At 35.0% G+C, this 26,925-nt stretch overlaps 1 protein-coding gene across 2 annotated transcripts; it reads left to right on the top strand.

The window, feature by feature from the left end:
- The first annotated feature begins 1,029 nt into the window (after nt 1-1,029).
- On the top strand, nt 1,030-26,925 carry LOC110106776 (two-component response regulator-like PRR73). 2 transcript variants are annotated; one of them, XM_020836786.2, is made up of 10 exons: nt 1,030-1,330; nt 1,476-1,530; nt 1,700-2,194; nt 4,601-4,762; nt 4,870-5,003; nt 5,678-5,851; nt 22,296-22,479; nt 22,561-22,963; nt 23,030-23,735; nt 26,328-26,925. In XM_020836786.2, the coding sequence occupies exons 3-10, from the start codon at nt 1,819-1,821 to the stop codon at nt 26,433-26,435; spliced, it is 2,247 nt and encodes a 748-aa protein (XP_020692445.1). In that variant the 5' UTR covers nt 1,030-1,330; nt 1,476-1,530; nt 1,700-1,818; the 3' UTR covers nt 26,436-26,925. The 2 variants fall into 2 exon arrangements, with proteins under 2 accessions (XP_020692445.1, XP_028548435.1); XM_028692602.1 differs by having other exon boundaries at nt 22,546-22,963.

Below are 26,925 nucleotides of genomic sequence, written 5' to 3'. Positions count from 1 at the left end.
TCCCAATGTTCAATGCATTTACCACCCTCACTAACCAAAACTCTCTCATAATTCTAAACGATAATCCCAAGAACTACCTAATTAAAAGGTATTGAAGATGAATCCACATTAAACCTCAACCAATCTTTAGAGGGAGGGTGGGGGGGCGAGGGGCTTAGCATTTTTTGTGAGAAGGTAGACCAACGAGCTGATTTGTACCCCATTGCTCCAGAATCAGTAATCTATAAGGCCTAGGTAAGAGCGAAAGCACCGTAGTTACTATAATGGACAGAGATCTATACTTCCTTCCATGCTTCATGTTATTCCTTGCTCGCCACACCTGGTAAATAGTATAGAACCAAATCCCCCCCATACATGGGTTCCTGTCAGTAATGATAAAGCTCTTCCAAGAATCTTTAAGAAGTAAATAGTGGGCATAACAAACCCCCATTTACCAAGAATGTTAAACACCTCTTTCAATTTAAATGCATTAAGTGGTACAATACTCCACATTTGTGAGAAGTAGCCCAATGGGCTGATTAGTACCACATTGATATAGCTTCTTGCTTCTCTAAAAAAAAGAATATTGTCTTGAAATTCATTCCATCAAATGAATTTTTTTTGACAAATAAATATAATAAAATAAATAAATAAATAATATATATTAAATAAAAATTATAAATATAATATAATATATATATTAATGTGTTTGAACTATTAAATTATTATATAAATAAACTTATAATTTTAATTTTAAATTTATAAGTACATAAAAATGTATTTATGGATATATAACCCCCTAAATATTTGTAAATCATATTCGCATCGTGCCGATACTAGCGACCACATCGAGATGAACACGTGTCCCAAGCGAGATATAGAACGGATCTGACCGATTGGGAATCGGCTCGTGAGCTTCGGGTTTTTGATTTTGGTACCAGCTAGGACCGCTAGTGGTCCCTACATTTAACACATTGGGCCCCCTTCGCCTCCATCTGTCCCACGTCACTCTTGGCCTCGTCGCCAGAATAATATCTTCTTCTGTCCTTCGTTCTTCACATCTTTTCTTCATCTCTTTCTCCCTCTCTTTACTTTCCATCGATTTCTTTCTTTTTCTCAATCCACCGGTCATGCTCGGTTGCAGAACGGCAGAGATTGCAATCTGAGAAGAAAACCCTAACTCTTATAAGTTTATTGTATATTCTTCATCCTTCGTTTTCTTCTGCTGTCATAGAGCACGAGAATTGTTTCGGAACCCTAATTTCTGGTGGACTCGCCACGATCCGCGCCTCTAATCATCTTTTCTTTTCGAATCAAGAAATGGGCATTCCCATTCTTTGCGAAGGTGAAGGTATTCATTCTGTTTCTCTGCTCTGTTTTTGCTTTTATTTTTTTTTTCGTCGTATATTATGATTGTCTATAGATGACATAACGCTAGATTGTTCCCTATCTACTTACTCCGGAAGTAATTTCTTGCTTTGCCTTTTTGTGGTGAGGTTATTTTTCTTTTGGAAATTTTGGAGGTGCTGCAGCTGTTGGCGTGGCCGTGTGGTAAGTGGTGTAAAGGATTATTGGTTTCAAATTAGGGTTTAGAATACGGTTTTTTTTACCGATTATATTTTTTATTGATGCTTTACGGAGCTTCAATCGCGTATGAGTTTATTGTTCTATTATCGAAGATGCTCTGGCTTGATGTTTGCTTCGTTGTTTTGTTTTTTAGTACCGATATAGGTGGCGATATCTCGAAGATAACGGAATGCGTAAGATCTCCGTTAAGGAGTGCTTGACGCTAGTCCAGTGGAACGATTTCTTCATTATTGGTCTTTTTGAATCTCGTTGATGGGAGGGACACACCAAAAGGTGAGCCCCTTTGATGGGCTGGGCAGCAAAGGGATGGATGAACTAAATTGTGGCACCAGAAATGAACCCAAGGAAGTAAGGGATGGGTTAGCCAGAGAGGGACATGGACTTGCTGATGAAGATGAGTCTAGGATCAATCAAGCTGCAATGGATTTAAATGAAGCTCATTTACTGGAAGCAGCTGTAAAATTTCATGTTAATCCTGTGCTGGAGAAGCTGCAACACCAACCGTCGGCTCCTATTGTTCGGTGGGAGAGGTTCCTTCCTTTAAGAACTCTCAAGGTCCTTCTGGTGGAGAATGATGATTCCACCCGCCAAGTGCTATGCGCCTTGCTACGGAACTGTTGCTATGATGGTAAGCAACTTGTGGTAATGAAGACATCATTTTTTGACATGAATTTTTTTTTCACTGCAAAGTTGCATTTACTATAGTTTTGTAAAAGAAGAGTTTCGCTGTAGCCATTTTTGCTTTTTTTGGGGGTGATTAGACTTTACTAAGAACATGGTAGTAATTTTACTGATTCAACTATCTGCATAAGTGTCTTAGGTGAAAATATGACCTATATCTTGCAAAAGTTTCCATATTTGTTTATTTAATGATCAATCTATTTGCTTATGAAAAGTAACATTGATAATTCATGACTAGTTTTCATTAGTTTACATGCTGTTTGTTTAATCATGATTTTCTCTTCGTTTGTATGTTTATAATAAATTTTACAAAATGATATTGGGAACATGCTAAATTGGTAAAGTATGTATGGATAATTTGATCTCAAATATGCTGTGGATGATATCAGAACCTTAATAATAAAAATGGGTTGAGAACAGGAATGAAAAAATGAGACAAATAGAGACGGCAGAGAGATAAGCTCTAAAATTTCATTAGATTGCCAAAAAAACTTAAGACTAATGTGATTTAATTGATATGTGTGCTTGAATTGAGTTACAAGTCAACATAAAAGGTTACATTTGAGCTATTCAAGTGAAATTACATAATAAGATCTGAGAATTGGTTGCTGTAAAATGAATAAACTTATCTAGCTATAGCATATAAAGGTGCATTGAGAAGTCATGATGAATTCCAAGTAAAGCACTAGTTCTTTGAGAATAAAACTTATACTGAAGTTATTGGAAGCTCCACTTTGAGTTGGCAAGCATCTTTGGTTGCTTGAGCTAATTTGATAGCATATTAATATGCTATATTCAAATGATAACCGGATTGAGTACCGAATAGTTGTGCCGAGTAGCCTTGTTGAATTGAATTGACAAGTTCATTAGTAAGACAATCTTATCCCTTTGTGGACTTCAATTTTGTGGTGAGTTAATTTAATTTCTTATTAACTCATTTTAACACAGTATAAAAGAATTGCAGTACCTGGTTTAGCCTACCTAGTGTTGGGTGTATATGAACATATTGAATCAGGTGATAAATGTGAAGTGGAGTTAAAATGCATTGATTAAGTTAACTTCCTTTGGTGCACATCGTATTCCCTGAAGCAAGAATTGGTAAAGTGGAGTGGTTATGGTACTTATGTTGAATTAGCTTCCTTTGATTAGTGTTCAATTCTAGAAAAAACAGGGAACATCCTTCATTGGGGAATTCCTTAAAGATTTTTTGATAAATTGTGTTAGGTTAATTTGAAGCCTAACTTTTCTTTTCTCTCACTATTGCCTTTAAATATTTTCTCCATCACAATATTGTTTGATGGATGAACAGGGCAAAACATTTGTTGGATCTATTGAGCGTAAGAATTGATTGGCCTGACAATAATCGAATAATAGTTTGTGCTTTACTTTCATGAATGAAGTAGGAAGCCTGTCATATTGATGAATTTCAGAGAGTTAGATGCTTGCAGCTCTTGTTGAGGGTCTCCGTGTCCGTATGTGACTTTTTTAGTGTTCATGTAATTCCCCGAGTTATTGAATTCAATCATGTGTATGTATAATTTATCTTGAATAAGAAATGATTTTGAGTTCAAATTAGATTATAAAAAATTTGTTATTAGACTTGAAAATTGTTTACAGCTTCCTTCCAAGCGTAAAAGCAATGAATAGGGCTAATTCATTTAAGTTGGGGAGCAATCAAATCCATAGTATCTTCAAAGTAAACACTTGAAATTGAAGTTGCTTTGGTTTTTCCTTGAAATTCTACGAAAATACTTTAAATACTTGGAAATAGGCAAACATAGAAATGCTCTTATAATTAGTACAATGAATTGCTAGGACAATGCAAACATACTCAAGAAAGAAGGAAATGGAAATTAACATTAAATAATTTGATTAATGTTAGGGTCCTTGCAATGTGTAATATGCATGCACATAGACTTTTGGATCTACAAAGTTTAAATGAAAGATCTACCCCTTCCTCTTGTAATGTACTCAGCAAAAAAAGGAATCCCACTTCAAGTGTTGAGCAACTTCCATGTGTTGACATTTTTGCTAGAAACTGCAGTAGTTTTGGGTATTTATCTATTTACATTTTACTCTTGTATGATTGGCCTAAGTAATCATTGACAAGAATGCTTGTGCTTCAAGTATTTTGGGTATTGACATCAGATATATTTTATAGCTAGATTTTCACTCTGGCATGTAAAACGGACACACAATTTATTCATTCAGTTTCTAATGTTCATCACTTCGTCATTTCATTTAGAACTATATTAATCTTCTGGTATTATTGTACTTAATTTGCAAGTTTTAATTATCCCTAAAACAAAAGTTTCTTGATATTTTTTTCTAATATTAACCAATTCTCTTACAGTTACTGCTGTTGCAAATGGTCTGGAAGCTTGGAGAGTCTTACAAGATCAAACGAATCATATTGATCTAGTCTTGACTGAGGTAGTTATGCCTGGTTGGTCTGGAATTGGTCTATTATGCAAGATCATGAGCCATAAAACTCACAAGACCATTCCTGTAATTAGTAAGTAATATTTCCAATAGCTTGTTCAAGCATACAGCAAAACATTTGATTTTGTTTTATTTCCAGCGCAGCAGTTGTAACTTCTATGATTGGTGATTTTTGTGCAGTGATGTCATCCAATGATTCCATGGGTATAGTGTTTAAATGCTTGTCTAAGGGTGCTGTTGACTTTCTGGTTAAACCAATTCGCAAGAATGAGCTTAAGAACCTTTGGCAGCATGTATGGAGAAGATGCCATAGTGTAAGTTAATTGTTAGGGTTTTATTTAGCATTTTCCAAGCACTTTTAAATTGAGTAATCTTATGTTATGTTTTAACAAGGAGTCAAACTTATGTTGTTCAATGTGATTTGATTACAGCAAAGATTTTCATTATAAAATTCTCTTTTTTTATAGGATATAGGTTGCAAATCATTTTCTTTTTTTCAAATTGTAATACTAGTTTATCCAAGGTTGTTTCAACGTTAATCTGGTTGACTTACGTGGAAAGCAAACTAAAAGGTTGTCAGATAAATATGTTGCCTTCTTTTTATATGATAAGTTAGTGTAATTTCTTCACTAGAGAGGCTGTTCGCTTCTCAGCTCTTGTGTTAAGGAAATGTTGCCTGGGCTATTCATAAAATATTATACTTATAGGAATAAAGCCCCATTTGCTCTTTAGTATCTTTTTTTATGCTTGATGGTGGGCATAGGTGTGATGTTTAGGTTGCCCTTCTTGTGATCTGTAGGTTATGGGTACACATCATGGAAACAATCTTTTGCTAATGCACGAAACAGGCTGCATATAGAAACCCTTGCCAGACCTCACATTTGGTGGGAGCCTCATGCATTGCCTGCATTAATTTTCTTGGTCTTTATTGATTGTAGTCTTTGTATATTTTTTCCATTCCTTAGCATTGTATTTCACTTTTTCTCAGTCTAGTGGAAGTGGAAGTGGAAGTGGAAGCGAAAGTGGCATACAAGGCCAAAAATATACTAAATTAAAGAGCCTAGATGATTCTGATAATAACACTGGTAGCAATGATGAGGAGGACAATGGTAGTATCGGCTTGAGTGCAAGGGATGGCAGTGATAATGGAAGCGATACTCAGGTAATTCATTTTGTATATATTATCTGCCTTTAGTGATTTACAAAATAATTGCTTACCTGGAAAATTTGCCTAAAATGATAACCTTTATCCTCTCAAACCTTGGTCAACCTCTTTAAATCAATTGATAATCAATCTGAGATAAAGTACATGATTTCTCCAATTGTATTTTATTTTCTTTGGTATGAATCCATATCTGATAAATGGATTCTTGTTCAGTGTTTTGCTTCGTATTCTGTGGACGAATTAAGGAGCTACACTAAGAAATTGAGTGTTTCTTTGGAGTATTATGTTTGCATATGCTTTTTACTTGAAGATTCTTTACTAAATATACCTTAATGAGTGCTGTCTGCCTGCTATTATTTTTTATTTAGGCCATAAGAAATAATAAGCATTGTTCATAGAATTCTTGAAGATTTTTATCTTCTTCATGTACATATACAAGTCATTCTCATGCATCCAAGTGTGGGTGCAAAGATGACACACATGCATGCATCCAATAATGTTTTAAATGGGAAAAAAATTGTCAGGATATTCTGATCAATATTTTGATCAGAATGGGTTCAAAATATTTGGATTTGCTTTAAGATTGCAATTCATTTATAATTAATTTTACATAAATCTCAAAGCAGATCTAAGAGTTTGAGCTTCATCCTGATCAGATTTTTATCAATATAGATTGACACAATTTTGTTATATTTAATGCATTTATTTTGCTTTAAGATTGAACATGCTAAAATTTGATACAATACATGCATCATAATAAAAAAACTACTTGTGCAGTCCTATAAATTATTTCACACTTTCAACTTTTTTTATTGTGGCATCATTTTATTATTAAAAAAGTGTCCTATGTCTAAACAAAAAAAAATCGACATAGAAGTGGAGAAGGAAAGCGAAGAGATCACTATCTTTATTTTTATTATTGAAAAGATTTACTTAAATGGAAGATTTATCTAAGAAATATAGAATGTATATAAAAGAGAGTTAGAGAACCAGAATTGGAAGAATAGTGAGTTTGTTTCATTGTTCACGTTCATCTCCTTTTATCTTATGCGGTTATGCCTTATATTGAAGGATTGTGGGACTTACAACTCATCTAATTTTGGTAGATATCCTTGAGCTTACTGATTAAGAGTTTTAACAATTAGATTGATCCTCTTCTGACTGTGAGATTACAATTCGTGTTTTTTCTCTTCCTATTTTAGATATAAGCCCCACTTGGGGACTTTTCTCCTCTTTTTTGTAATTAGTGTGCTATATATGTTTCTCTCCATTGCAAAAGGAGTTTGAGGTGCTGTTAAATAGACGTATTTAAAAGTGAATGATAGTACTCTCACCTATGAGATCAAACTAAGACTTCAACAATCAAGCAAATTAACATTCATGTTATTGAGTAATTTAATGTAATGAAGGTTTATTGACTTAAACTAAATTATTATCATGATCTCAAGAAGACATGCTATGATGAAATGGTAGTTCTTAAGCAAATTGTAGAGAGAGAAATAGTGGTTGAGTTTCTTAAAGAACTTAATAATGTCATCAATCAAGTTCAAGTTCAAACCTTAAGAAAAGAAAACTTATCATCACTAAATGAAATATTTTTTTGTTACACAAGTCGAAGAAGGAAAAAATGATTGTAATGCTTGGTCTCCAAAATATCTATCATGAAAACCATCAAACCCTAGGATAAGGGACTTACTGCTACAATCCTTTTCCTCAATAAGGGTGAAGCCTTCTTCCAGAAATAATTTCTAATATAATTATTATGAGAAGAAAAAACTCATCAAAAAAAATATATATTGAAAACTCTATTAAAGGTCCTCAAATTATGGCGAGAATAATGGTCACGAAGAAGGGTATACCTACTTTGTAGAATCACAATGGTTCAATCCAGAAGAAATTAACAAACTCAGGCACTTTCTCAACTCTCTAGGAAAATCATTTTTTTTGAAACTACGCAAATTGCATTAAAACTAAAAAAGAAAATTGCAAACGACTAATGAAAAAGAAAATTATCATAGTCCTTCCTGTTCAAGTCTACAAAGCTTGAAGGAAGTTCACTGTCTAAAAAAACATCCCAATAGAAATCACCTAATATGACAATATGTGAACAATAATCTACCACCTTATTACATTCTCTAGGAACAAATTGAAATATAATATTCTTAAAAACTTCTAAAAAAGAGAGGTCTAGCCTTAGAGCTTTATTGATCTTATCCGGAGTCACATTTATGAAATTTTGAAGCTTCTTCATGGTATTTACATTATCACCTCCTATTATTAATCCTTTATTTGCGAGCATCCACTCTTGAATAGAGTTTTCAAAATTAAAAATAGCCTTCAATTCTAAAAAAGAAGCATCCCAATCAATTAATTTCTTTTCATAAGCACATAGCATTCTTCCTTTATGGTCTCTTAAAACACCAACAATACTTGCCAAATTGGATTGCAACACCGCTGCATCTACATTCAGTTTAATCCAACCATCAGGTGGGGGACACCAAGCGTTAGACAGCATAGACTGCTGATTGATATCCTAGTTCTTCTTGATTGGTAATGAATGCAAATACGAATAGTTAGATAAGACTTCTGCAGCTATAGATGACGACGAAGTAACTGATATTCCATGCTTTAGCCATATTTCTGACTTTCCAGTTGTGATAAACAGCCGCAATGTAAATTCTGGAAAGGCCATGCTTCGTTCGTCTTACAATCTTCAGTCCCTCAAAGCATTGATCCAGACTTTGAAATTCCGGAACATTTATACCCCATTGCCTCAGTATATGCAATATTTCTAAGAGTTTCAAGCAACGTTTTGAAATATGCTCCCTATCTTCAGGAACTTCACAGCCTCTCGGACAGGTAATATTGCAATGTAGTTTCCCATAAATCAACCATGCATTAGTAGGCAGTGCATCATTAAATAATCTCCACCAAAATAAGAACTCCCTATGAGGAACTCCTAAGTTTTTTCATCCATTTCAGATCTCTCTGATTTCCTTCTTGAATTTGATAATGAGCTTCATAAGACATTGATGTAATTGATCTGCCTTAATCAGATATGATTAATTCAACTTTATCTTCTTCAACACATGTTCCAATTGGAGTCTGTAAAATCATGATTTTCATTTCTTCAGAGAAATGAGTCTTCAAAGCCTCCCTATCCCATCGTTTTCTTCATCAATGAGAAAGGAGACGTTTTTTCCTTGAAGTTCATTTAAATTACAGGTCGCAGGCCACTTGTTTAAACTTCTATCTAGCAGCCAAACATCGTTTGTAATGTCTATTTTTGTGCCTAAATAAACCTGCCATCTTATAATAGGTTTCAAATAGTGTGCACCATCCTTTATTATTAACCATGAATGAGAGGAATTCCTCTTAATTTCTTCTTCCCAAATTCCATCACCATACTTTGCCTTCAATACTTTGTTAATAAGTTAATTTTGATTATGTATAAAGTTCCATGCTAGACGCGATCTGAGCGGACCTTGTCTATCCGCTGCTCCCTGAGCGCCGAAGCCACCAGAATTTATGGAAGAGCACAGTGTAGTCCATGATATATAATGCAAGCCTCGTCTTCCGTTCTCCCTGTGCCACAAATTTTTTTTGCAAATTCTATCAATTGCCAGCAGAACACTTTTTGGTATTAGAGAATGAGCCATTAAGTATGAGAGGATAGAGGAAAATGCTATTTTGATTAACAACATTCTTCCTGCCAGTGATAAGGAGCGAGAGCCTCACGTGTTTAATCTCTCCATTGCTTTATCTTTTACAAAATGGTAATCAGCAGCTTTCAGTCTCCTTAATGCCATCTTCATGCTGAGATAATTCATTTCATTAACTGGATTAAGTCCCGTAAGTTTATTCAATCTTCTTCTCCTCTTCTTTGAAATAGTTTTACCATATAGAACCATTGACTTTTGTGAATTTATATGTTGTCCAGTCCAATCATAGTACTCCTTAAAGATTTGCTTCAAAAAAATTGCATTGCTTCTAGAGCCCTCAGCTACAATTAGTACATCATCAACGTAAAGGAGATGCTTTGGATAGTAGTTCAGAGCACATAAAAAATAAGCTTGGAGACAGCGGCCAGCCCTGCCTAAATCCCCACTGTGTTGTTATCCACTTTGTCATCCTCCCGTTGATCTTAATAGAAAATTTAGGATAGCAAACACATTGCATAATTAGATCTATAATCTTGTCCGAAACCCCATAAGCTTCATAATTTGATTCAACGTCTCCCAACTCATGTTATCATAGGGTTGTTCCATGTCAAGTTACAAAAGCATATATCTCGATTTTGCAACAGAAAATCTCATTTTGTTCAAAATCTCTTAAGCTAGTAGGCATTTATCAAATATACTTCTTCCAGGAACAAATGGTCGTTGATATTCAAAAATAATATTAGGAAGACAACTTAATTTGCTTAAAATCATACCTGAAGCCATATTTTAAATGGTCTGGCATAAGCATATAGGTTTGAATTTAGAACATTCAGAAGCGTTCGGGACTTTAGGAATTAGCACCACCGTCATCTCCTTCCAGTAATCAGGCATGATACCTGAAATAAAGAAATCATTTATAGCATTCCATGTTTCATCCTTCACTATACTCAAATATGATTTGAAAAAACATGCATTGGCCGCGTCTGTACCAGGCGACTTATTGTTGCTCATTTTCATAATAGTAGAGTACATATCTTCTTTTGTAAATTTTGTATTCAACTCTTTCTTCGTCTCCTCATTTAACCGATCTTCCAAGTCAAAGGAAGGCCAATTGAATAATTCACTTTTGCATTTACTCCATTTTTTTTCGAGAAGAAATTCTCAAAAGATGTATGAATGACTTCCGGATATGTTTCTACTGTGCCATTAGAAAATGATAGCTGATTGATTGAGTTGCCGTTTCTTCTAGCTGTATAGCATAAGTATAATAAAAACATTCTCCTTCCATCCATTGGGCCTTCGATCGTTGACCCCACCACGTTGCAATTCTAGCAAGTGTGACATTAAGTTCGTGCACTTTTATCCTGAGTTTGAGTATATTTTTGGAACTCAACCCATCTGCCTTAGCCTCCTCTTCTTGTAATTGAAAAATATCCTTTTGTAGTTCTTGCTTCATGTTGGTAAGTTCTTTCAATTTGTTTTTACTCCAAAAGTACAAGTTTTTGAGAGATCAATTTATCTTCCTTTTAAGGACCTTTGCCACCACTCCATGATCTTTCTTCCTCTAAGCTTTAGCAATGATACCCCTCGAAGCTTCATAAGAACACCAGATATTCTCTAATCTAATTTCTCTTTGCTTAGCTTATTTAGAATTAGTTAACTGAAGTAGTAGTGGACAATGATCAGAAGCAACTCTTCGGAGATGTTTTATCACTGCAAAAGGAATATTCGACAGGGATTTAGAGTTTAAACAAACTCTATCAAGTCTCTCCTATATATGAGCGAATCCATTTTTATTGTTGCACCAAGTATATTTGAGGCCAATGATATCGATGTCATGGAAGTCATTTATGGTCATGAATTCCTTCATCTCTTGTGGACCTTGTGAAAACATAATTCTTTTCCCCCCTTTCTTCTCTTGCTTAGACAATAAGCAATTAAAGTCTCCCCCTATGATACATGGCTCAGAACTTGTTGTATTATCCTCTATCATTTTCCACAATTTCCTTCTTTCATAAAGATCTTTGTTACCATAAACAATAGACACCTTCACAGAATAACCCAAAGGAGAGATCAAGTTCCCAATAATACATTGGTTGGAAGAATCCAACAATGAAAAGGAAGAAATCCTATATTTCTAAAGAGCTAGAATACCTCCCGAAGTTCCACTAGCAGCAAAATGGAAGAAATCCCAATCATCACCAACCATTCTTCAAACTCCATCTTTATCGAAAATTTCAAGTATAGTTTCCATTAGCCCAATGAAAAAAAAAACATCATTCTCTACAATCAAACTCTTCAAATAGTGGGAAGCTTCTATTCTCTTAGCTCCCCTACAATTCCAGAAAATTATTGAAGACATTAAAGATGGAATGGGGAAGAGGCCCCAGCCCTTTCAATACCTCCTTCGCCTTTCCTAGTTCTCTGACTGCCCTTGATTGGACCTAGCATCTTCATCTCTTTAGAGAGCTTCAACTTATTTTGAGACGCTTTAGGAGTATTCCTCCCGATTCTAGTATTACCAGTTACATCTTTACCTTTATGATCACTTACATTGCCATTACTTTCATGAACTGATAAAGCATCACTCTGGACTTCAAGCTCATGTTTCAGCTTCTGAGTTGAAGCATCTTCCGGTTCTGCAATATTCTGCTCCTGGGGTTCTTCTTTCTCTGAACATTTATCTTCGTTTGATGCATCAATTTGAGTTGATGACATATCTTTCATTAAACCCGTATCCGCAGGCAACTTTCCAGTAACACTTACACCATTTGCTTCATCAAACTTGGATATCACTTGGGCAAATGGTTCAAGATTTCCAACCATTTCTACATCACCTGAAACAACTTCATTTTTCTTCTTAGCTTCTTTTAACACTTCATGGCCAGAAGCGATTGAAGCTAATTTCCTCTGCTGATTTGGATTTTCAGTTCTATTGGCAGGTTTGAAAAATCTATTCTTGTAATGCACATGAATCCATGGTCTTTAATAATTTGTTTCATTGCTATTCTCCTCTTCTCCCGATTCAACAGATAGATGAATTTTCAGATCTACCGCACTAACCCGATTTCCTACACTAACTTCTTGATTCTTCTGAATGACTGATGGATGCAAACAAGATTTTCTTTCCTTACTCCATTTGCTATTTGACCGGATATATCCAATTTTGCCACAATTAAAACAGAAAGATGAAATCTTTTCGTATTAAATCTTTTGAAAGAATCTTCCTTGTGTACCTTCAATCCAAACTCCTAACAAATTTGAGCATCAAGATTTATTCGAACGCAAACTCTTGCAAACTCCCTCTTGCCCCAATTAAATATATTGCCGTCTAAGTAAAGGGGAATGCCCAACCCTTGAAGCAATTCGGGTATTGTTGATCTCATCCCAACATTTTAGCGGAAGGTGTGGCAACCGAATCCAAATAGGTTAAAATAAGGCCTTCATCGTAGAAGGAGAAAATTTTGGCTTCCAGCTATCCATACCAATGATGTGATTACCTACGAACCAAGGTGCACCGCTCAAAATTGAATCCTTTGTTTCCTGCGATTGAAAAGAGCACAGGAACCAGTCAAAATCCAAACTGGTTAAATGAAAGGTCCCAAAGTTCTCCATTGCTTCCTCAACACCATGCTTATGACAGAAAGTCGAATATAGCTGCCAAACACCTTGACCACCACTGAATTCTGAAGTTTTTGAATGTTCTCTTCTTCACTTACTAGGTCTAATTAACAACAGCCCCATCATTAGACATTTCATCATTATTATTTGAAGATACCACCTTAATATTCGGTAGTTTTGTCACATGTTAGGAATGGGCTTGTCTGCTCTAATAGTTGATTCAGGATTCTCAGTAATTCTTGTAATTTCACCGCCTTCATCAATTGCATTGCCAAATTTGCCTTGTAATAGCGACGAACTCTTCAAAACCGTACCCGAGTTAAATAAACTATTAATTTTAAGGATCGGGCCTACTGAAGATGAAGCTTCTTTATCTATCAAAGTTTCTACCAAGGAACCGCTACCTTCATTGATTGCTGTAGGATTTTTTAGGGAAAAAACCTCTGCAATATTCTTTCCTTTCCCTTCATAAGAAATTCACTACAAGATTATTGGAACGTCCGTCTTCTCTCTAATCACCAAAGGACCAACAGCAGAATTCCTCCGTGCCTTCGATCTACCTTCCCTAAAAGAAGATTCATCCAAATGATCGGAGGGGATGATCGGATTCCAATCTAGCCTTGCCATGGGTGTGCCGGAGGACACCGAGACACCCGCGCAAAAGACTCCAACAAATTTTGAAAAGAATTCTCTCTAGAAATCTCGCTACTCTCTCTAGAAATCCCGCTAGTTAGGTATATCGATAATAACGTGACTGCATATCAAGGCTTTCTAGCTTACAATTATTCTAGCTTACAATCGTATGACTTCTAACTACGATTTTTTTTTAGTGCCTTAAATAATTTACCTCACACGACGCAAAATAGCATGTGCCATGGCGCACTGCGTGGCGCACCTACGGCGCCATGTTCATGTCGAGGCGCAAGTGTTTAAAATAGCGCGCTCTATTTTCGCCACATGTGAGCCATGGCGCATGGCGCACAGAGCAAAATAGCGCGCCAAATTGTTTTTAAATTTCGTTATACTTATGAATATTTTTTACAAGAATTTACAGCTTAACAGGTATGATTCTTATTGATTGCTACTTGAAGTGTTTCACTAACAACCATGGTTTAGAGGCGTCCACCTCTTAAAATTTAAAAAATCGCTCGGTACCGATAGGTACATGCTCGGTACCGTTAGGTACATGCTCGGTACTGCTATTTACATGCTCGGTACTGCTATGTACATGCTCGGTACTGCTATGTACATGCTCGGTACCGCTATGTACATGCTCGGTACCGCTCGGTACATTCTTGGTATCGCTATGTACATGCTCGGGATGCTGGTTGAACCCCGTGCTGCCCCCTTAGACCCCTTATAGCCCGGCATATTGTTGTATTCAACATCTTTAGTAATAGTTGTTAGTGTTAGTTTGCTTCTTCAGAGTGCACGCTTTGTATAAGTTTTCTTCATGAGTGCATACTTTGATTGGGAGACATTGGACTCTATAGAAGAGGAGGAAGGGGTGAGGACTTTAAATGTGAATTCTTGTCTCTTGGATAGCTTGTCTTTCATTTTTAATGAAATTTCATATTAATGCTTATTATTTTATAATTCTTATATAGTTTGCACCATGTTCAAAATGGCACGCGCCGCGCCGTTCGATATGCGGAATGGCTCTAAAGGGACCTTTGCGCCATGGTGCGCCATTCGCCGTTAACAAGACCTATATTCCAAATTCTGGAGCTACTAACAATATGTTTAGTCTTGTCAACCTTTTTAAACTTACTAATAAAAATAATAAAATTGGCTCTAATAATTATTGCATGTTAAGAAAAAAAATTAATTTTCTTTATATTTACTCTCAAAAGATTTAATGCAAGATAAGAAATAACTAATGACAACAACTGTGAGGTAATCTTCTTTATTAATCATTGTGTATTTTACATCGTCACTATGGGAAAAATGATCGGGGAAGCTAAAAAAAGGATGTGCTATATATTCATGTTTCTTCATTTATACTCTTAATAGAAAAGTCATTTAAGAGCATCATGATTTAAAATTACCAGATGTAAAGCACACCTCTAGGGGAGAGGAGAAATTATTTTGTGCGGAGTCTGGACGTAGCTCTGCGTCCGAACGCCAATAAAATCATGACGTGTGGATTGTCGACATGGATATTCATTTGTTTTTCGTTTTATTATTTCTGACTTTTTTATGTTTTACAACCCGACCCTGCCCAAAATGGCAGCACCATACTGTTCAATTTAGGATTGGTGCTTCTTTCTTCAGGATTTCTGCTGCGAAAGCTCTGCAATATACAAAAATTTTAGCTTAAGAAACTTTTCGTACAAGTTGAGAAAGAAAGAACAGAGAAAATGCCATGAAGATTTTTCTTTTTATGAGCATATGATATTCCCACAGGATGCGTAGACCGAAAATCGGTATGCAGACGTCTAGGAAGCAGAACAATTGAAGTTAAAAGAACTGCAGCTAGAGGGAAAGCTAGGTTTAGGAGATGTAGGTTTCAATTTATCAGTAAAGTTAACTTCTTCAAAATTTTCCTTACAACATGTACTTATTATTTATGCACATTTTTAAAATTAATTCATATTACTACACATTATGTGCATTTTTTAAATTAATGCAAATTTGTTAACTCTAAAATTAATGCATTTTAAAATTAATGCACTTTTTAAAATTTCAAATGCTGCATATTGGCTTAATATTTTGCTGCGTATTTTTACGTTTTTGCTGCATTTTTTTTCGTAATTACTGCATTTTACTGCTTTTTGTTGCATAATTAAACCTTAATTATAGCATTTAAATATTTAATATGTATTTATTTTTTGTTTAGTGAGTTTTTTTTTACATTTTTATTGTGTAATTACTGCATTTTTGTTGCGTATTTGCTGCATTTTTGTTGCGTATTTTGGACGTATTTATTGTTTATTTAATGCGTATTTTCTGCTTATCTTCGAATTATTTAATTTGTAGTTACTGCTTATTTTCAAATTATTTACTGCTAATTATCAAGAAGTGTATGAGAATGAGAAAGAGGCATACGAGCCTTACTGTAATGATGCCTAAAATGTTGGTTTTATTGTTCACAAGAATCATCATAGTTACTAGCCAAATTTTAGAAAAAAATTAAATGCAAGGATTTTTTTAATTCAATAGTTGGTTCCAAAAAAGATGCCTGATCTTAATTTCCAAAAGAAATACCAGAAATCAGACACCAAAACTTATTGTCCAGCTATGGTTAGGTTTATAGTGGATGAAACTGGATATAGGAAGTTGAAAAAATTTATTGAAAGCCATAATCATGATTCATCTAGGCCAGGAGACTGACATCTTCTTAGATCATGTAGGAATATGTGTGATGATTAAGCTTTAGTTCTTAAATCAATGATAAAAGTCGGGATTAGAACTATTAATGCATTTTCCTATTTTACTGATGAAGTTGGAGGTATCCAAAATATTGGATTCTCTAAGAGGGATGCATATAACTTTATGAAAAAAGGAAGAGTAACAATTGAATTTGGGGACACTAATACTTTAATTGAGTTATTTAAAGATCATCAAGTTGATGACAACATGTTCGCTTGTGATGTCAAAATTGATGAATTTGATAGATTGTTAAATTATTTTTTGGGTTGATGAGATGGGTAGAGTAGATTATGACTGCTTTGAAAATATGATTTTTTTATATTAGTTATAGGCTTAATAAGTATAATTTAGTATGCACACCATTTGTCGAAGTTAATAATCATTGACAAAATATTTTGCTTAGTGTGACCTTCTTGTTATAAGAGATGATTGAATTATTTACATAGTTGTGTACAACTTTTGTATGAATAATGGGTGATAAACATCCAAAAATCATTTTAACAAATCAAGACCAGATAATGGCTAAGGCCATAGAAGTTGCATTACCTCACACTTTTCATAGACTGTGCCAATGTCATATTCATAAAAAGGTTTCATCAAAAGTGTCGTGCTTCAATAGCAACAATAAAGTTAAAGGCCTCTTCCATAAGTGTTTGAGTAAAAGCGACTTTGAGGAAGAATTTGAGAAAACATGGGCTTAAATGATCATATAAGGGAATCTCCACATGGCTGGTTGGGAGATCTTTATGTGATAAGGAATAAGTTGTCAACAACATTCAATAAGGATTGTTTTAATATGGGCATTCTATCCACAGCGTAGCGAGTCTATTAATAATGGTGTCATGACATTTCTAAGCTCACAAGTTTTATAACTGATTATTTTCTTTGTTTAGAGAAAGTGATGAGGGCTTGGCATCAGAATGAACATGATGAAGATTACAAATGCAACCTGTCTGAAATAGAACTTATAATAAAAAGCAGCCTAATATTAAATCAAGCTGCCCAAATTTTTTTCAATGAAATTATATTTATTTTTTTAAGAATAATTTTTATAGGGTGTGAGTGAAATGAATATAGAGTTTGTGTCATGTGTTTCTTTAAAGTTCTATCTGTCGCACACAGAATAAGGATCAGCTGAATCATATGATTTAACTTCCTGGCTAATTTCTTTTCATTATATATTATGACATATTGTAATTATTTTTTCTTGAGATTAATTTTTTTTAATAGGGAAACCACCTGTGAAGGACAACACAACATAAATGTCTTCACGTTCAAAGCAGTGTAATTTCACAAGCATGCTCGAATGCTTCACTGAGGAATTCATAATTGACGTACCCTCTAGTCAGCCATTAGCTGAGTACATGAGGATAATGATGGATTTCATTTCTTCATAATAATAAATGTAATAAATTTATTTGTGAATATCAATTGTTTAAGTAAAATATTAATTGTAATTAAATTTATTTGTAACGATTGAATGTTAATAAATCATTATATACAATTTTTGATAAAATAATAACTTGGTTTGAATGATTGAAATCTCAAACTACTCAGCGCTTTAATTATACTTTATATTGGGAAAAAAACTCAGCACTTTTAATTGTAGCTGTGTAAGGAAAATATTTTGCTGTTTAATTCATTTCTTGAAATTAAATTTTCATTTAAAGAAATTTTTGTACTAGAAAATTGCTTTAGCTTGAATTATATTTAAAGTAATTGAACTAAGCATTTATTGCGTATTCACTACGTTTTGTTGTGTATTCACTACATTTTTTTTGCATATTTACTACTTATTTACTGCATATTTACTACGTATTTGATGCGTATTATTTAATTTTTTGCTTTTTGATTCTGGTACGTGTATCTCGCTATTTGCCTGCTTGGGTGCCCTTGCATAAGTAATAATTTATGTTTGAGGTGGTTGAATTTGGTGCCGTTTGGTTCATTCTATGGATAGTCCTTTTTAGCTGGCTTGATCGCTTTTATTGCCATCTTTATATTGGCACGTGTATCTCTGTTGTTTGCTTTAGTTGGTTGAAGGGGGCCGGTTTATTCAGTCCTATTGATGATCCTTTATTGTTGGTTTAACTTCTTTTTTGTCTCTATGTTATCTTTTGGAGGCATGTGTGAACTATCTTCTCTATATAAGCTTGTTCACAGTTTACTTCTTTCCTTGTTATGGAATGTAGTGTATGGTATTTTCAAATACTCTAACTAAGTATTTGCTGCGTATTTACAAATATTCAATGAATACTCATTAATCCTGACAGTCTGGACTCCCCACGTAAAAATTAGTCAATTATTGAATGGCTGGTGCAAACGGTCAAAGATGCACCAATCAATGAGAATGAAAAACGTCTTAAAGTTTCAGTGCAAAAGCAGAACAACTTGGAATTTTTGAGTTTAGTGGAGAGATTTTCCACTAATACTAGTAAAACTGATATGTTTCATTTGGGAAGACTGGATTCAAATTCTTAAAGTACCACTTCTTGACTTGCTTTCACTATCATGGTATTCAAGTTGTTGTTATACATCTGTGCAGATGTTACAGCCCTCATGAAGGTGAATGTTCTTGCTTATTTTCGGTCATACTCTTCTCCACAAAGGACGGGAAACAATTGGCATTGCAAAGAACATAATTGTGTGACAATCTTGTCAATTGTGACAGTCTCAGCTTTATTAAAATGTATGTTTTTTGCAATGTTATTTGTTACCTGATCTTTACGAAGTATGACATAAAATAGGGAAGAACATTCACCTTCATGAGAGCTGTAACTAAGCAATTACGTACAAATACTCAACAAATACCCCAATTGAGTATTTGATATGTATTTGCTGCTTATTTACAATATTCAAAATATAACAGACAAAAAATAACATACTAACCTTTTTTGAATGTAAAGCTATTTACGCAGATGAAAACTAATCGAATGGTGGAAGTTGCAAGAAGAACTATGAATGCTTGTGTTGCGAGGAGAGCAATGAACGATGAAGAAGAAAACTGAATAGGCCCTTGAAAAGTGAAAATTTTGTCATTTTCACTTTTTTTACCTGGACTCTGGGCGGGTCGGTCCGGATGAGAAGACATAAAAATGTAAAAAATAATAAAACTAAATACATATGAATATCCACGTCGTAATCAACGCATCATGATTTTAGTGGCGTTCAGACGCAAAGCTACGTCCGGAGTTGAGGCATATTATACACACACAAGCACACACAACTAAATAAACTTAATTAAACACTTTTACTTCCCAAAATAATTCTCATGCCTTGCACACATTCGTTCTGTCACATGAGATGGACATCACCTATGAAAGTTCAAATATTGGTTGTTAGACCGACTTGAACTTTTTTTAGACCGACTTGAACTATAAATGCACACCAAGAGGGGGTGAATTCGTGTTTATAATATTTCCCTTTAAAAATTATCCCTTTTGAAATATAATTCAGTAAAAAATAATATGACAACACCTATCTAAACAAAATTTTGTTTTGATTTTAAACAAAACTTGCCGAGAAAAAAATATTTTTCGGTTTTTTATTTCTAAATCTTTTGTTTTTCTTTTTGAGCAAAAACAAGATATACGTTTGATCCACAGTGGAACTCATATATTATAGATTTTGCAATAAGTAAAGATGCAAGAAATAAAATGCGGAATAACAAAAGCAAAATTAAGAACAAACACACCAGAGATTTATAGTGGTTCGGTCACCCTGACCTATGTTCACTCCCCGGAGTCCTCCACTTTGAATAATGCACTAGAATTTATTGACTTAAGTTGTTATCCTAATTGATATGCATCACAAAGGTGATCATTGGAAAAGTCTAATTTGGGTATGCCTCTAACTATGTCTTTTTGAGTTATCTTCCCCAGATTTTTTATGCTTGCGTGGCATAGTCTTCTATGTTTAGTCATGATTCATCAACAACAATCTTCAAATATAAAGTATTTAAATTATCAATACAAAGAAAATCTAGCATTTACTCTTTTTCTTTTTAAAATAATTTTTCTATTCAGACTAATCATATAATTTTATGATTTAAGTGCACAGAAAAAATAGTTCGGGCATTTAGATTTGAACAATAACCTATAAGTTGTACAAGGCCTCTGTCCTCATTGCTCAATTCATTAAAAGATATTTTAGTTTTGATGCCGTTTATAAATCTAGATGATGTAGAGTTTTTTTGTATCATATGCCACAGCGAGTCAATCGATTGTAAAAATGTAGGGTTACAAATTTTTTTAAAATCAAAGAGAAAATGATCAAATAAAAGTGGTCGGGTTATTGAATAACCCTCCGCATCGCAGTATTTCTATTCCTTAGGTGTGCTAATTAAATTTTCATTTGTTATTGATATTTGAAATATATGTACTCTCTTTCTATGTATATTTATTTAAATGACAATCAATATTTAGTTGTTATTATTATTATTTTAAATTTATTATTATCGTTTTCAGTCCTTATACCATCTATAATTGTGTTTAAGTATGTTTAATATTTATAATCTTTAATTTAATACCTAATATCAATGTAATTGTACTAGTCATTTTATTTATTTAATTTGAAATTATTTATAACTTAAAATTAATCTAAAATATAAGCAATATAGCTCGTGAAAGTATAAAATTTTATAAGTTAAATAAGTATATTTTTATAATTTTAAATGTCTCATCTCTCCCATAATATAAATATTATAATATTGCCAATTGACATTCATATCTTATTTCAAACCTACTTAAATGATACATTACTTTACTCTTTTTTTCCTTTCTGGTAAGTTATAACCTAGATAAATATTTTATAAATTAATTATCCTAATTTATAAAAAAAATCTTAAGATAACAATATTTAAATTTTATAGTTAATAAAAGTAAAATTTCTTACCTTCTACCCCACACGTAAATTTTGCCCATTCCCTAGCCGCTCGCCCAACACACCTTCCCTCTTGTCAAGTTAACTCAAGGGCGTGCTCTTCTTCTTCCCTCGCTTCTATTCTAACTCTCTCTCTCTCTTTCCCTTGCCCTCCTCTCTTTCTCCAATTTATAGGGATTAGGGAGGAAACCCATTCGCCTTATTTGTCTCCTGCCGATGGAGGCGACCACGACACCAATCGATGGACTCCTTCGCCACTCCAAATGATGGAAATGAATCGATTTCCGTTCGTCTTCTTCGATACCATGTATCGAAATCGAAGGTGATATTGAGTAACCAAATGAGCTCCTTAGTCTCCTATGCCTTCTTGCATGCCTTCTTCGACTCCCGCCGACAGAGCCGATTTTCTATTTCCCATGCTCGTTTTCATCTACCTCGACTCTTAAGCAATCAAAGGAGGTTTGGGACATAACATCCATTTTGGGTAAATTGGATATTGAATGCATTGGTGCACCCCATATTGAGAAATAGGCAATGATTAAATATTATTTATGATAAGGGTGAGAAACTTTGTTGTTATATTTGATCTGGTCGATTGTGGAATGGTTATTGAGGTCGACAAATAAATTTGGAAAGGCAAAATATTTACCACCCCTACTCTAGCTTTATATTCTCTATAGAAACTTGTATGTAACAATTTTCTCTAGTGTTGAAAAAGACGCTACTGCATTAAATTTAGACGAAAAATCTGAGAAATCTCAAGTTAGAACTGTGGTATAACTTCTTTTAACCAAGGTTGAAAATGAAAATTACTATGCAAAATGATGTGAGCAGGAAGATCCCCTTTGTTAGAGCACAAGAGCCTGCGAAGAAAGCATTTATTGAGATTGGTTATACATTTGCAGAGTTCTTGGACAAAACGTGCCGTTGAAGCTGATAACCCACAACCAATGTCTCCATCCGAACATATTGCAGGTCCATGTGATAGTACTTGTGCCCAAGTTATTCATCCTAAATCTGAAGCATTCTGCAGCAAGAAGGTACCAGTAAATGCTAGCATCGACTGGAAAGAACAGAAGAAAATTACAGGTATTGTTCTTAATTGCTATCATTTGCCAATAACTAGGTTTTAAATGATTTATTTTTCCCTTTTACGCTTTGAATTCTCAGCGGCTTATATCATGGACACCGATCTTAGGAATGAATCTTATCAAACTGATAGAATTTCCACGAAACTAACTGGTCCAAGCACGGAGAAATTGCATGAGAATATGCCAAACAATATTGATGTAGTTCTGTATATGAATTACGGCACAATTGATGAACCACACGCTCAAGCTCCTGCTCAACTTGGCAGCAGCTCCATCAATACTAATCAACAATCGGTTTTGGGTCCTCCCGACACCTCTAAAGATTTCTTAAAAATATCAGAAAACAAAGATAATGGATATGTTGAGTTGCCATCTCTTGTGCCATCTCTTGAGCTAAGCCTCAAGAGAGTCAGATCGAGGATTATTCCATCGAATGATGAAAGAAATGTTTTAAAACACTCAAACCTGTCAGCATTCTCAAGGTGAGCTGTTTATTTGTGGCCAAAGTGTTTGAACTAGCTCGATCTCAACTTAACAAAATTATGCAGGTACCCTGCTTCAGTAGCCTCCGTTCAAACGCCTACAGCGTATGGAGGAAACTCTGTATTTGACAATGGTTCTGAGGCAGCTCCTCTACAACAGGGTTCTAATGGTAGTAGCAATAACAATAATGATAAGGGTTCTACTAGCATAAATGTAGTTATGAAGCCACTGAAATATAAAGAGGTGTCCACATCAGCCTTTCATCGTGTTCAGTCTCAAAGTTCTTCCATTCAACCAGTCACACAAGAGAAGATTGATGAAGTGGCCGTAGCACCAGTGATTGGACAATTAAGGGGATCACAAAAGAAAGTACAAGTACAGCACCATCATCATCACTATCATCACTACCACCATCATGTCCATGCTTTGCAGCCCCAATTGGATCAGGATGACTCGTCCGTTGAGAATTTGAAAGGAAATGTTGAGTACTGCAACTCATCTAATGTGTTCGCAACACCAGTTGAAGCTAATGCTGCTAACTATAGCTTAAATGGAAGTAATTCAGGAAGTAATCACGGGAGTGATGGGCAGAAGGGATGTAGCACAGCTATTAATGCTGGAGGAACAAACATTGAGAGCACGATGGGCGTAGCTGAGAGAAATGGAGTTGTTGGAAGTGGTAGTGGAGCTGATCAAAATCGTTTTGCTCAGAGAGAGGCTGCCTTGAGCAAATTCAGGCAAAAAAGAAAAGAAAGGAACTTTGGCAAAAAGGTAATGAGCTCCTACTTGAAATATTCAGTCATTTTGTTATTAAGTCATCGATTCTTCATTGGAAAGAGAAACTTTGGCAAAAAGTGATGTGAAACAAGCACAGGAATTGCAGGATGTTAATAAGAAAGTTGTTTTAAGCGATGCAATTATAATCTAATGTTTCACTAAGATTGGATTCTCAATTTTCGTAGTTGTTGATTTGATTCGGCATGCAGTTACAATTTAAATTAACGGAGCAATTCAAAGTAACAACAAAATATAGTAAGACTAAATGTGCTAATAATAAAAATCCCTCATCTAACAAATATAAATTTTACCTACGAGTTTTCCTCTTATTCACTTTTGATAGTGGGGTTAGATAACTTCAGCTATCCTAGGGATGCCACTGAAAGGAGGAGGATGCCTACGACCTTGATCCACAGAAAGTTAGCTGGAGGAGGGGTAGTCGGCTGATGTCCGATGATTTTCCAAAGTCCAGAGGGTAGATGTTCTTTGATAGAAGGTGCCAAGGTGAATAGGATACGGTCAACGTACGCGTCGACGGTGTTGTCAACTTCTAGATTGAGGTCGAAGAACAGAGATTGTAGAATATCGACTAAGCCTTGATGGTAGTAGACGAATCCGTGGTCACGCTCGTGGCCGGCCATCCACGGGAAAGATAAATCGCTTCAATTCCGGAATGGTCAAGTGGCCGGCAATTTGATGGTGAGGGGGGAGGGGTTGGCCAGTCTTGGGGAGCTTTGGGGTAAAGGAATTAGGGAAATAATGGAAGAGGGAGGTGGTAGGTTCGGCCAAAACTAGGGAAAGGAGTTTCCTTTAGGTTTTAGATGTCAAGTATTGGGTATGGGAGGGAAAGAGATTAAAAGAGAAAAATCTGAAATTCCAAATTACCTTAATGGGGAATTAATTAGGGAAAACTGGAGAGAGGGGGCCGGCGGCTTAAGAGGGATTAATGGGCTTAATTGGTAGGCTAGGGAATTAATTGGGGAGAGGAAAAGGAAAGGGGAAGGGGCCGGCCAAAGGAGAGAGGAAATATGTCCACATTCAATGTATGTGGTCCTAGGCTATAAATGATGATTGGCTACCTAAATCTAAATTAATATTTAGATTTAATGATTGGGGAAGTTTCTTAAATTAGATCTACTGATTAGGAAAGGGATTAGAAATTCAAATTAATTTGAATTCAAATTAGAAACTTTCCAAATCAATATTGGGATGAATTTGGATAATATTTAGGAGGGAAATTGAATTGGGAATTTAGGGTTTGGAGTTAGTATGGCCAGCGACTAGGGTGGACTTAGGTGGGCCGACTGCTAGGGGAGGGGCGGTGGGGCTTGGATCGGTGGAAGGGGGGGATCGGCAGTGATGTTTGGACCGGCGCTTGGGGCAGCAAGGGGAGGCTGGTGGTGGGGAGGTGGAGGGAGGTCGATTATGGTGGAGGTGGAGGGAGGATAGACCGGCGGTTTGGGGTGGATTGGGAAGGGTGGCCAGCGGTGGAAGCAAAGGGAGGGGGAAATTGAAAACAACACAAATACTAACCGCGAACCTCGGCCTCTGCTGGCGGCTGACGGGTGATGCTTAGCCCTCCTAGGGTTCCTTTCCCTCAAGAATTCACAAAAGAAATCAAGAAAAAAGCTGGAATTTTCATTAATAATCAATCATCCCTCATACATTAGAAAAGACCTCTATATATAGTCTAAAACAAAAGAAAATATAAAAGACGCAAATGCCCTTGGGGCTACAATATAATTATTGTCCCTCATGGGGTGTATAATAGTAACTAGAACATAAAAATAAAATGCAAACAAAATATAGCATAAATAAAGGCTCTGAATTATAGCCGTCAATCTACGATTCTTCCGATGATAGACATGCAGAAATCTCCTTATGTCCTCATCAAAAAGCTAATGAGCTCCTTCATTAAAATATATCAGTTTGTTAACATGTCATTGATTCTTCATTGGTTGAAAAAAGAATAAAAGAAACATGCGCAAAAAGGTAATGAGCTCTTCCTCGAAAATACTCAATCATTTTGTTGTCATGTAATTGATTCTTCAATGGTTGGAAACCTAATAATGTTTGCTGTTAGCATATACAAAAGATTTCAAATTCATATACAGAGCATAATCTAATGTGACTATCCTATACAAAGCGTTGAAGTTTTGACCCCCCAAGCTTGGGATCTGAAGGTCTTCTAATATTGGATAAGTCTCATTTTGTAGTTGTGACCATTGATTACTAATTTGTTTTATTGTGGAGCTTAATTTTTTATCATACAAAGAAAATGTGCTACGTAGATTTCGTTATGATTCATTTCATCAAGATTATTTTGAAAATTTTATTTTATTCTTGATTGCCTTAATTTTTTCTTTATAAAAGATGGAGTTTTTTTTCTTTTTTGGATCAGAGGAATTATGATTTTCATTCTCCATAACCAAGTCATGCTACATCAACTGAGTAAACATTATTTTTTAAATTTTATTCTTTTTCTCTCTATTCCTCGGGCTAGTTATGTAAAAGTAATTCATTTATGGTGATGCATGAACGTTTTGGAAAGAATTGGGACTTTTCCTTTTGTTTTGTTATTTGCAGGTACGCTATCAGAGCCGGAAGAGATTGGCAGAACAACGGCCTCGTGTTCGTGGGCAATTTGTTCGCCGGATAATCCACAATGAAGACCATGAAGAAGAAGACAGCTGACAATTAGCGTTTGATTGATTACACCCTGATGTACATAGAGGCATCAGAAAGTTGGGTTTGGGAGAACAAACTTGTTATGAATAGGGCCTCAGCCAGGTTCGTAGAGTCCCTATTAAAGTGTCTCATAAATGTTTTGAAGACCTCTTGGTTGCTCCTGGATGGTCACCCTTCATAAGGGGACCATCAACCATTATAGGTTATTGTGGCATTTCCAGTGTGGTTTGTGCTGGTTAACTAATATGCTTTATTAAGGAAGGTAACCAGGTTTTACTATATATAGAGTATATATTATTCAACCAATTTAATCATGCTGAAATTTGTCATGTGCTGCTAGCATGATGGAAGGATGCTCAAAGCTGTTGTCCTGTAACTGTACTAGAAATTGTCTTGGTTATCTTACCCATCAAATATGGAAATTTATGTAATATGGCTTCATAGAGTAGGATCAATATCTTACCCTGTTTATATTATTATGAGCCATTTTAATTCA

This window comes from Dendrobium catenatum, unplaced genomic scaffold (genome assembly GCF_001605985.2).
Source record: "Dendrobium catenatum unplaced genomic scaffold, ASM160598v2 original_scaffold_237497, whole genome shotgun sequence".
Taxonomy (NCBI): domain Eukaryota; kingdom Viridiplantae; phylum Streptophyta; class Magnoliopsida; order Asparagales; family Orchidaceae; genus Dendrobium; species Dendrobium catenatum.
This window is presented reverse-complemented; position numbering and strand designations above follow the sequence as displayed.